This window comes from Macaca nemestrina, chromosome 10 (genome assembly GCF_043159975.1).
Source record: "Macaca nemestrina isolate mMacNem1 chromosome 10, mMacNem.hap1, whole genome shotgun sequence".
Classification (NCBI taxonomy): domain Eukaryota; kingdom Metazoa; phylum Chordata; class Mammalia; order Primates; family Cercopithecidae; genus Macaca; species Macaca nemestrina.
In genome coordinates this window covers 8,553,620-8,566,552 of record NC_092134.1, presented here as the reverse complement: position 1 = coordinate 8,566,552, position 12,933 = coordinate 8,553,620, and the positions used below count along the sequence as shown (strand labels likewise).

Here is a 12,933-nt window from a genome sequence, read left to right as displayed (position 1 = left end):
TATGGGGTGGCATGGGGGCAGGGCAGCTTCCAAACGCTGGGACCGGTGGAGAGACAGGGAATGAATGAGACCTGGCGCCTGCCTGGAATAAACCCAAACAACAGCTGTTGGTTAAGAGCAGTGACAGCAGATTAGTATGCTCAGGCGGAGAAAGGTATGTATGAAAGTGTCTTGACTCAGCCTCCCCTCCCCAGAGAGGCCTTCCCTGACCCCCCACAGCAGGGTGGCCCACCTCCCTCGACCACTGTTTTCCCCACCTGGCTGTCTTCACAGCACATGTGGTCAGGGGTAAGGGTCTGCAGCCCACTGTTTATCCTACTGGCCATGTCCCCCTGATGAGGACTCTATGAGGAGCAAGGCACCTGCTCTGTTCTCTGCTGCACCCACAGTGCCTGGAACAGCGTCTGGCTCAGAGTGGATGCTCAGGAATGGTCTAAATACCTGGAAATGGGGTCGGCTGGCTCCCTTGCTCAGGCTGGCTCCCTCACTCAGGCTGTCTCTGGGGCAAAGCATTCTTGTACCCACAGGCTCTCTGGTCCCAGCCCAGAACCCTGTCCTCTTTCCACGTTGCTGCAGCTGGCCCAGTGCCTCCCCGCCTCTCCACCAGGACCAGAAGAGGCCAGCGCCAGCCACCGAGCTGCTATCGTCCAGCAGGGCTCAGCACAGGATTGAGGGCAGCAGGCACTTTCTCCAGGGCCATGGGGGAAGCAGTCCACATCCCAGACACGCCTGGCCTTTCCAAGGACACAGAGGCCTCTCTGCCTCCTCCACAGAGGTGGCCGAGACGGCAGGCCCTGTCTCCCTGCTCTCCAAGCCACAACCAGGATTGCCAAGCCTCCCAGTAACCTGTTTCTGGGTGCAAGGGCTGCCCCATTTTACAGATGGGGAAACTGAGGCTCAGAGAGGACACTTGGATAGGAGGTCACCAATCCACACAGTTCTAGGCAAAATCCCAAACCCTTCCCACCTGAACCTCTCCCACCTAGAACATTCCCCAACCCCAATATTCCCATGGCTCATATCTGTACCTCTCCTTGGCCCCCTTGGGGGCCACCTCCTGACACTGGCTCCCTGGCTGCCCTTGGTCCTGGCAAACAGCAACTGCTCCAACAGGAGCTCCTGTCTGCATCTTCCCCATGCAGGCACAAAGCCCAGCTTGCAGGGGACACCAGGACACACTTGGTAGAGCTGAACCAACTCCACCCAAGGGTGGCAAAACTCAGGGACTGCTCCGGCCCAGAGGAGGCTTCATGCTGGGCTGACACCTGCCAGTGGGAGGCTGGAATTCAGGGGACTCAGCCCCACCCTGGGTGAGAAGGGAAACAGGCCTTTCTCAATCCCACTGAAACCTGACTGCCCCCACGCATGTCCTCCCATGTTCCTGGCCTTGCGGGGGCCGAGTTCTCTGCTCTGATGGTGGCAGGTGGGGCTGATGCTGCAGGGGAGGTGGCCAAGCCTGAGAGAAGCCACTGCCCAAGCTCACCTGGCTCAGAGAGGAGAGGAGAACCTAGGGACTCAAGCCAGTGAGGGGCCCTGTTTGCCGTGGTGTCCACCCACTGTAGGGGCTTTCACCAGGCAACTGGGGATCACTCAAGCAATGGCACCCCTGCAGGGACTCTGGGTCTGTGTGGCCAGACCTCCCATGCCCAAAACGCCTAGGAGCTGCGCTGGGGCACACAAGTCTTTAGTCACCTATGCAGACAGGTGCACGGGAGCACCAGACCCACGTGACCAAGTGCACATGCCGAGATCTAGGAATGCGCAAAGACATACACACACGTCCACACACGTCAAGGCGGACACACATACTCACACACGTGCACCCAAGTGAACACATGATGTAACCACACCCGCCCCACACACGCCATCTCATGCACATCCATCTCTACACACATGCACACAGCCTAATGCGTACCCGTGTGAACACATGCTTATGCATACAGGTGCAGAGATACATGAATACCTACATACACGCCTCACACGTGCCAATTCGTGGATGCATGTGTTCACACATGTGCACACAGCACCCATAGTTACACATGCACACATACACACACACACCCACGTGTGTATGCATGGATGTGTAAGTGCACAGATAACCACAGACCTCACATGCTGACGCATACACACTTACACATATGTGCACATAGCCATCCAGAGGTCCACACACATGCACATATGCACGCATACACATACACAGGTGTGCTGTATCAATGCACAAATCACCACCTGCTCGTCCCACACAAGCCGACTCTCACTCTAAGTATTCACATACAAGTATGCACAGTCATCCAAAGGCACACATGTATGCTCACCCATGTGTATCCAACACACATAGCACACATGCATCCATCTGTATATGCACATGTGTACCCACAGGCACATAAACCACACACGCATCCATATGCGGCTCTCCTCTAGGACAGAGAAACAGACCAGACACTGACCACTCCCTCGCCTCTCCCCTGCCTGGAAGCCCCATCCTAGCTCCTTCTCTGCCACACTGGCCTCCTCGTCTGCAGATTGCGGGCAGCACCTACTCACCCAAGAAGCCCCGAGCCCCTAGTCCTGCACTCAAGCTCCTCCGCTGGCTGCAGCAGTGCCTCAGGGCAGCGGCCTACCCTGAGCTTCAGCTTCCTCATCTTCACACAGAGCCCCATGCCCGTGAGCCCTGCGCAGAGCCCTCCCAGGGTATGTGACGAGCAGGAACAGTGGCAGGTCAAAGGACACATGCAGCAGCCCCACAGGGCTGAAACGGACAATCTGAAAGAACCCCTGGACCCTGGGGGCAGTTTTGATGACCAGGTGGCTGGGCATGGAGGCCAGAGGTGGGGGCCTGGCACAGGATGCTGGGGCCACAGGATGGGGTCTGAAGCACTGCTCTGAAAATCTTGAATCAGGGGTCTGATGCTGGGCCCGACAGACAAGCATGAGGAGTGCCAAACCCCCCAAAAGACTCTCCTGAATGCTTCACGTTCACGGTGACTGTGGATGGTATTATTCGTCTTTGCCCTGCTCCGTCCCGATCACACGTGCACACACTGAGTCCTAATCACATCATAGAAACACCTTCCTTTTAAGATGCTTAAACTCGAAGACAAGGACCCGAGTTTTCTGCTGATTTCCGCATTACTCAGCAACTGGGGTTGCTGCTTCCATCAATCCTGCCTCCTCCTCACCTTGTGAGTAAGCTGTAGACATCTCCATTGGAAGCAGCCTTCTGCCTTTCCCCAGTCAACCTAGCTCAAGGCCCATTTCCCCTGTGAAGCCCACTCTGCCTGTTCGTCCTGAATTCCTGCAGTACCAGCAACCTGCGCTGCACAAATGCCCCTTCTGCATCCACACGTTGCTAGTGCTGCCTGTGTGTGTGTCCTGTCCAGATCCCAAGTGTGTGCTTTGTCCCGGAACCAACAGGCTCCTACCTCATGCCCACCACCTTTGAAGATCAAAGGAGACGCCAGTCCCGTCTCTGGGACTTGGCCTGTGCCATGTCCCTCACCCGAATGCCCTCCTTCCAGCCCACCCGCTGCCTCCAAGAAGCCTTTCCCAGCGCTCACTTCCAGGTCATGCTTCTGCCCTCCTGGGCCCAGGCCACCCCGTCTACTCCTGCTCTCAGGCTGCAGCCACCCTGCCGGCTGCCCTGCCATCTGTGCACACCTGCCCGGCCCCGGCCCCCGCCCACGCAGGCAGCTCCCGCGAGGCGGGGAGGTGGGAAAAGCCTTGCTCAGCGGGTGCCTCACCAATGTGCTCTGAATGGATAATGAGCCAGACTCCAGCACTCAGAACTGCCAGGCGGGCCCTGCCCGGCGGGGAAGCTGCATTTTCCGGCTGGCTCGGCGTTTAGAGACAGACCCTTGTCCTCCATCTCTCCAGGAACCAGCAGGGAAGGAAGGCAGATTAAAATTTAATCCTACTGATCCCCCAAGAGGCGGTAAGTCCAGGCTGCTCCTGCCAAAGGCGGCTGGGGGCCTCCCGCACACCAGGCTGCAGACTTTGGAGGCTCAGAGGCTCAGCCCAGGTGGAGGGTCCCCACCAGCCCCCACGCCCCCAAACCAGAGGCCTCTTCCACGGGCCAGAGCTGGCCACTCGCCTCCATCTCCCCTCCCCTTCTGCCACCTGAACATTTGCACAATTATTTAATGTGCATCTGCTGTGTGGTGAGCACCGTTTTAGGTGCTGGAGATACCACTGGAAATAAAAGTGGGCAGGAATAAAATCCCTGCCCTCACGGAGTTTCCATTCATAATAAACAGAATAAATAAGTAAACTAGAAATCACGTCCCATGAGGACAAGGCTAAGGAGAATCAGGAGCCACAAAGGAGGAAAATGGGTGTAATCCTGAAAACCCTTTTTCGTGAGAGAAGGGTTTTCAGTATTAAGTAGAGGGTTGAAACAGGTCTTGCTGAGAAGAAGCCACTTGAGCAAAGATGGAAGTGACAGTATGAGCCCTGCAAGGAGAGGAGTACCAGGTAGAGGCCAAGGCACTGCAGCAATGTGCTCAGCCACTGACTTGGCCTCCACAGCTGCTGAAGAGAACCGTGCCTGCTCTCCACCAAGGATCAGAGACGGCAGGCAGAGGTGACACTCTCAGGAGCCCTGTCCATGTCCCCTCCACTTCGGGCTCCTGGAGCAACCTCAATCTTGGCTCTGAGTCCCAGGCTCAAAGCTCACTTGCTCTGCAGTCTCAGGGAGGTCTCCTTCCCTCTCTGAGCTTTGGTTTCTTGATGAGCAAAATGGAGAGAATAATAGTAGTTCTACTAAATGCAAATACTGTTCTATTAAATGTACAAGGTAAACAATCACAAGAAGAAATGAGAGCTACGATAATGACAATTAATAGCATCAGCTGGCATTTCTTTGGTGCCAGGCACTGTCTGTCCTAAGGGCACTAGGAAATCAGCCCCTTTAATCCCCACACCAACTATACTAGGTGATGCCATCGTTGTCATTGTTTTAAAGCCGTGAAGCGTGAGGCACAGGGAGGTTTAAGTAAAACATTCCAGGGTCACAGAGCCAGGAAGTGGGAGAAATGGGATTTGAACCCCAGATGCCTGGCTGAAGGATGTGTGGCCCCTGGGCTCTCTTATGACTGTTACTAGCGGTACTTGAGGTGAGGGGCCACGGTGTGGGAGAGTGACCCAGGCACACAGTTCCCAGGCCCCAAACAGGCTTGTCTCATTCTGCATGACATTGCTGTTTCTAGAGGTGGAGGCATAGCCAAACTGGTTGATCAAGTAGTTCCCTGTCTCAGGCTGCTACTGCAGGCACCCACCAGACTCCAGAGACCTCCCCACCCCCACCTCAACTCTGAGCACTGATTGGCCAAGGAAGATATTACGGAAGAGGCAGCTGGGAAGGGTGGCTGGGGCTACAGGCAGGAAGGGAACCAGAGAAGCCAAGGCCAGGAGAGGAGTTTCCGCATCTGTCACGCTTCACAAGGACCAGTCCCTCTCTGGGCCTCAGTTTCCTCATCCAGAAAATAAGGGAGGGGATCAACATCCACAGATCCTGAGTACATTTAGAAAAAGTCGATTGTAAATCATCAAAGCCCAGCTAGTAGTGGCTTGCCTGGGACGACGGGGAGCTTACCACCTCACCAGACACAAGGTTCCACGTTCGGGGTGCACAGACCCTTACGGTCCAGCCCCTGGAGACATGGCTCTGGGTACCCCAAGCCCCTCCACCAAGACCAGACCCCCTATAGCTGCCCCCAGTGGGATCTCCATGGGCCTCCACAGCCTGCTACAGACTCTGTTTCAATCATCTCAAAGGCCCCTTCGAGGGCCCAGTGTCAGTGGAAGCTGGTGCTGAGAACTCAGGCCCTGTGGTCTGACAGCCCACAGGTTCAAATCCAGGTCCAATGCTTCCTAGCTGTGTGACTCTAGACAAGTCACTTAACCTCTCTGGGCCTCAGGAAAATGGAAACGACGTCTGCACGTGCAGTTCCAGGACTGACGGGAGGAGCTGCTCCATGAAAGCTCACTGCTGTGGTCATAACGTCATTATCTTTTGTCTTAAAGGGATTTCTTCTGCACGAGTGCCTGAAGTGGCAGCCCCTTACCCTGGGCCATCAGCTGGACCCTGGTGCTATCCTGGAGCCCAAAGCCTCCGTTTTGTGTTGCATCCCGCTGGCTAGCCACGGTTCACACCCATCTGCGCATCTGAGCAGAACAGCCCAGAGGCCACACCAGGATGGCTTTCCACGAGTCACCTTCCCCCACCCACTCATAAACCCTGCATCTCTCGGGGAGAGGGTGGCGAGGTCCCCTCCCCATTTTGCAGATGGGAACACTGAGGCCCTATTCATGGTGCCCCCTGTGAAGCACCTCATGGCCAACACCGGGGAGCAGCAGGCAGGGGCGGGGACGCATACCCGGTTCTCGTCGTAGATGATCTGCACCAGGCTGCGGTGCTTCGACTCGATGGGCGGCGGTGACACGGGCTTCTCAGGCTCGGGCGGCTTGGCAGCCTCCTCCTCCAGCTGTTGCTGTGGGAAGAGGCAGAGCGTGAGGGGTGAGCACCCCGGCGGGCGGAAGGAGGGCTGCAGCTCCCAGGGCGTGGGGAGGCCCCCTTACAGCCCGGGCCGCGGCCGTGCACAGGAAGTCAGGCTGCTACCCATTTCCTGTGAGTCACCCCAGGGACTCCGTACCCGGGAGAGGCCCCAGCTCCCGGGCCAGCTGCAACCTCCAAGCTCCGAAGCCAGGTTCAAATCCTGCCTTCGTGACTTGCCAGCTAGGGAAGCACAGCCGAGCAGCCTCACCCCGCTAGGCCTCAGTTTCCCCCTCTGTAAACAGGGCTGATTGCCGTGCCGCCATTCTGACCATGGTGAGAACTCAATGAGTTACACAGGCAGGCGCAGCCAGGCCTGCTATGAGCCGGCATTACTACCCGTTACGGTTCCTACAGGCAGCATCAGTGCTAGGAGAAGCTGCGCAGACTCCGCAGCTGCACTGGCTAGACCAGAGCCAGTCCTACTGGCTCCCACTCCTACTTACTGCTAGCCTTGAGAAGCTCCTGGACCTCTCTGAGCCTTCCCTTCCTCTTCTGGAAAATGGGGATAAAAGTTACTACCCTAGGGAGCCGGTGTGAGGGTGAAATGAGCTGATGATATGTGCAAAGCACTTGGCACCTGACACACAGGCAGCACTCCACCCACAGAGCTCCTCATCACCCTCATCATCCTCACCCTCATCACCCTCATCATCCTCATCTTTATCACCCCATCATCCTCATCCTCATCACCCTCATCATCCTCATCCCCCTCATTATCCTCATCCTCATCCCCTCATCATCCTCATCCTCATCACCCCCATCATCCTCATCCTCATCATCCTCATCCTTATCACCCCCATCATCCTCATCCTCATCACTCCATCATCCTCATCCTCATCACCCCCATCATCGTCATCATCATCCTCATCCTCTTCCTCATCATCTCATCATCCTCATCACTCTCATCATCCTCATCCTCATCACCCTTATCATCGTCATCACCCCATCATCCTCATCCTCATCACCCCCATCATCATCATCCTCATCATCCTCATGCTCATAACCCTCATCATCCTCATTCTCATCACCCTCATCATCCTCATCCTCATCACCCCCATCATCATCATCATCCTCATCATCCTCTTCCTCATCACCTCATCATCCTCATCACTCTCATCATCCTCATCCTCATCACCCTCATCATCGTCATCACCCCATCATCCTCATCCTCATCACCCCCATCATCATCATCCTCATCATCCTCATGCTCATAACCCTCATCATCCTCATTCTCATCACCCTCATCATCCTCATCCTCATCACCCCCATCATCATCATCATCCTCATCATCCTCTTCCTCATCACCTCATGATCCTCATCACTCTCATCATCCTCATCCTCATCCTCATCACCCCCATCACCCTTATCTTCATCACCCCCATCATCCTCATCACTCTCATCATCCTCATCCTCATCACCCCCATTACCCTCATCCTCATCACCCCCATCATCCTCATCCTCATCACCCCCATCATCCTCATCCTCATCTGTCCATGTACCAAACACCCTCCTCCTAACACCATTGGAAAGAGCATCCCATCATGCTGCCATCTGCTTCATAGCAAGAGGGAGGCTGAAGACCAGAGGGTTTAGGGCACTGGCCCAAGGTCAGATGGGAAGCCAATGCCCCATTCTGCAGTGTGACAGGGCATCACAAGTGAGATCAGAACATGGTTCTGCTCCACTTATGATGCTCACACAGCCTGCACATGACCACAGAGCAGATCAGTATGAACCCAAAAAGGTGCCCAAGAAGAAGTGAACACAAAAAGAGCCAGAAAATCCAGGGTGCTGGCTTCTGCAGGCGATGGTGCTGGCAGCTTGAGCAGAACTGCCTCAGTCCCACAGCAACCCCTGGTGGTCGCTTCAAGAAGGACATCGAAATACTCCCCCATTTAAAGTATAATAATAATAAATAAATTAAAAAAAAAAAAAAAAAAAAAAAAAAAAAGAAATACTCCCCCAAAGCACTGAACAAACAAAACCAAGAAGGGGAAGAAGTCCACAGCCGGGAACGGGTGGGTGGGAGGGAGGCTCCCCCCAGCCAGGGAAGGTGGCCCTTCCTCAGGTACTAGCGAAAATACTACCTGGGACACCTACAGAGATCCAGCTAAGAGGGTGACTCAGCTCTGTTGGGCCTGGATTCAAGCCTGAGCCCCACACTCACCAGCTCTGCAGCCTCAGCCAGGGCACTTCACCTCCCTGACCTCGGTGTCTACTTCAGCAGAACCTGCGAGTACATGCCTACCTCATAAGGTTGTTTGGAAGATCAAGGAGATAATGCTGAAAAAACTGCTGCACAGCAGTGACACGCTAAAAAGGGCTGTCTAATGCAAGTCAAAACCACAACGAGATACCGCTGTACAACCACTAGGATGGCTGGAATCAAAAACATTTTTTTATTTTTTTATTTTTTATTTTTGAGACGGAGTCTCACTCTGTCACCCAGGCTGGAGTGCAGTGGCATGATCTCGGCTCACTGCAAGCTCCGCCTCCCAGGTTCACGCCATTCTCCTGCCTCAGCCTCCTGAGTAGCTGGGACTACAGGCGCCCACCACCACGCCTGGCTAATTTTTTTGTATTTTTAGTAGAGACGAGGTTTCACTATGTTAGCCAGGATGGTCTTTAACTCCTGACCTCGTGATTTGCCTGCCTGGCCTCCCAAAGTACTGGGATATTACAGGCATGAGCCACTGCACCCGACCAAAAACATTTTTAAAGGAAGATAAAAAAGGGTTGGTGTGGCTAGGGACAGTGGCTCACACCTGAAATCTCAGCACTTTGAGAGGCCAAGGTGGGCAGATCACTCAACACCAGCAGTTGGAGACCAGCTTGGGCAACATAATGAAACCCCATCTCTATAAAAAGATACAAAAATTAGCCGGGAGTGGTGGTGCACGCCTGTACTTCCAGCTACTCAGGAGGCTGAGGTAGAAGGACTGCTTGAGCCCAGGATGTAGAGGCTCCAGTGAGCAAAGATGGCACCACTGGACTCCAGCCTGGGCAACAGAGTGAGATTCCATCTGAAAATTTAAAAAAAAAGGTGGGGGGAGGGTTGATGAGGATGTGGAAAACCTGGAACCTTCATGCATTGCTGGTAAGAATGTAAAATGGGGCAGTTGATGTGGAAAACAGCCTGAAAAGTCATCAGCAAATAAAACCTAGAATTACTGTGCAAACCTGCAATTCCGCTCCTAGGTATATACCCATGAGAACTGAAAACAGGTGTCCCAACACAACTTGAACAGCAGCACTATTCACAACAGCCACAGCCGAAATGGCCACAGATGATGAAATAAACAAAAGGTGCCATCTCCATACAATGGAGTATGATTCAGCCATAAAAAGGAATGAAGGAATGAGACAAGAGACAACATGATAAACCCAAAACCATGACGCTAGGTAGAAGAAGCCAGACGCAAAAGGACGCATACTGTGTGATGCCATATATCGGAATTGTCTAGAACAGGTCAGTCCACAGAGACAGAGAGTAGGGGAACAGGGAGTGGCTGCTTTAGCTCCTATGAGGCTTCCCTGTGGGTTGTTGAAATGGCTGGGAACCAGATACAGGTGACAGCTGCACAACACTGCAAATGTAAGAAATGCCACTGAATTGTGCACTTTAAAATGATTATGCTTGAGAATTTCACTTTTAAAAAATGCCAACGTGGAATTTAGAGGGAAACAAACAAAGAAACAAACAAAAACCTAACCACTGAGAACTGCCTCGAGCCACCTGGCTTCCAGCCGCAGTCACCAATATGTGCCAGTGCCCGCAGCTTCAGCCCCACCCCAGGGCCAGGCCTCCCCCTAAAGGTGTGGTACCAGGCTGGCCCTGGCAATGCCTGCCCACCCCCACCGGGGCCCGGCCCCTCTCGGGATGCTTATGCCACCATCATGAGACCTACCTACTGCCTGCTGAAGCCTGGGACAGTTGGCAGAGTCTCCAGGACCGGGCCTCACTGTTGGACTATCCTCAAATCCTGGTTCCCCCAACCATGTGACAGCCATGGTGATGGCCCCTTGAAATCAACGCTCTCCCCCTGAAGCGTCCTTCAAAACCCAGCTACCAGGGCACCTCTTCCTGGAAGCCTTCTCTCACCAGCCTTCACCCCCTGCCTACAGTGGCTGGAATGAGCCCTTGATCCTCCTTAGAGCCCCTACTTCCTTGTCTGGAGGGCAGTAGATGTGAGCCTGTTTCCCCCATTAGTCTAGACGCTCCCTGGGGCCCAGACAGTGACACAATGACTGAATCAACCATTTTTAATGAGCACCTACCATGTACCCCATGCTGCTCAGAACACTGCAGTTAACAGGGAGACAAGGAGAGGACCACTGTATAACAAAGCTGGCTCTATATTAATTCAAATAATGACGCCACCAGCGGGGTGATGAGACAGATCAGCGCTCAGCAGCATTTCTTTTTGTTGAGATAGGGTCTCACTCTGTTGCCCAGGCAAGAGTGCAGTGACAATCATGGCTCATGTAGCCTAAACTTCCCGGGCTCAGGCACTCCTGCCTCAGCCTCCTACGTAGCTGTGACCACAGGCATGTGCCACCACACCTGGCTAATGTTTTAAATTATTTATAGAGACAGGGTCTTGCTATGTTGCCCATGCTGGTCTCAAACTCCCGGGCTCAAGTGATCCTCCAGCCTCAGCCTCCCAAAGTGCTGGGATTACAGGCATCGGCCACCATGCCCGGCCCAAAGCTTTTCTTTAAAGGCCTAAATAGCAAATATTTTTTACTTTGCAGGCCACACAGGTCTCTGTTGTGATGACTTAACTCTGCCACTGTGGCAAAAAAGCAGTCATATAGACACACATGTGTATAGAGATAACACAGACAAGTGGCCATGGCTGTGCCAATAAAACTTTATTTACAAAAAGCAGCAGCAGCTAGAATTAGCTGGATTGGCTGAACCCGGGATAGAGGAGGGTTGGGGGTGCGTGTTCTTGTACAAGGCGGAGGGTGGCCTCTTGGTGTCAGGGACATCTGAGCAGAGACCTGAATGACACCAGGGAGCAAACCATGAAGAGCTGGGAAAAGGCAGATTATCAAGGAATTGTATATTAACTCATATTTAAAACAAAATTATAAAATGAATGTTATAAATATTTACATCAGCTTTTTCTCCGCATGTCTTTGTGTGGTTTCAACAGTGACGATGAGGATTTATTTTTAATCTCGGGATCTTGCTCCCTCCTCTACAAGTTGTCCATTTTACAGGCAAGGAAACCAAGGCTCCAAAAGATGAAGGTTCCAGGGCCACACAGCTAGTAAAGAGCAATTAGGAGGCCAGTCCGTTCAGATTCCAGAGCCAAGGGCTGTTTCCCCACATTACAGATAAGGAAAGTGAAGCACAGAGAAGGGACTGCCCACCTCACATTGCCTGGTACTGGAAGAAACAGGATCTGAACCTGGACAGACTGGCTAGACATCCTGAACTTTCACCCACCATTCTTGTGCTGTCTAATGTGGCAGCTTGTGTGGCTATTCAAAGGCACATTTCATATGCATATTAAACAAAAATTAAAAATCAGTTCCTCAGTTGCAGTAGGCACATTTCAAATGCTCAGTAGTGGAACGTGGCTATCCTGCAGATACACAGTGTTTCCATCATGGCAGAAAGTTCTGCGGATGGTGCTCCTGTCCAATAAATGTAAAGGGCATAAAAACCAGTGAGCACCCAGGAACTTGGGAAGGGCTTGGCACATGTCTGTGACACTGCAGTCACTGCTGCTAGAATGGAGACTCAGAGCCAATACTCCCCATCCCCCTGCCTGTTCACACCTGCTTCTTCTTCAGTTTAGAGATCTGCTGCTCCACCATGGTGATCTCTCGGTCCACGCGGTCCATGTTCTGGATCAGCTCCTCCTTGGACAGCCTCGGAGGCACCAGCTCCAGCTCAGGGTCGGTGTGCGGGGGGCTGGGGGGAGACACTGGTTCCAGCTTGCCCGTCAGGCTACGGTCCTGTGGCAGAAAAAAAACAGGCATAGGGTCAGCACGGGGGACACCCCCAGTCTGTACAACCCTGTGATGGTTAACACTGTCAACCTGATTGGATTGAAGGAGGCAAAGTATTGATCCTGGGTGTGTCTGTAAGGGTATTGCCAAAGGAGATGAACATTTAAGTGGGTGGGCTGGGGAAGGCAGACCCACCCTTAATCTGTGTAGGCACCATCTAATCAGTTGCCAGCGAGTATAAAACAGACAGAAAAATGTGAAAAGGCAAGACAGGCCTAGCCTCCCAGCCTACATCTTTCTCCCACACTGGATGCTTCCTGCCTTCGAATATCACACTCCAAGTTCTTCAGCTTTGGGACTCAGACTGGCTTCCTTGCTCCTCAGCTTACAGATGGCCTATTGTGGAATCGTGT

The 12,933-nt window shown here is 53.3% G+C and overlaps 1 protein-coding gene across 39 annotated transcripts in view; it reads right to left on the bottom strand.

Moving 5' to 3' along the window:
• The window catches only part of LOC105493668 (nuclear receptor corepressor 2), a 240,074-nt gene that overhangs the window by 132,261 nt on the left and 94,880 nt on the right, over positions 1 to 12,933 (bottom strand). For all 39 annotated transcript variants that reach the window (XM_011761567.3, XM_071070825.1, XM_011761578.3 and 36 more), the window contains 2 exons: positions 12,347 to 12,526; positions 6,375 to 6,488 (listed from right to left, as the gene is read on the bottom strand). In XM_011761567.3, the coding sequence (XP_011759869.2) occupies positions 6,375 to 6,488; positions 12,347 to 12,526 (294 nt within the window). The remainder of the gene's footprint in view (positions 1 to 6,374; positions 6,489 to 12,346; positions 12,527 to 12,933) is intronic.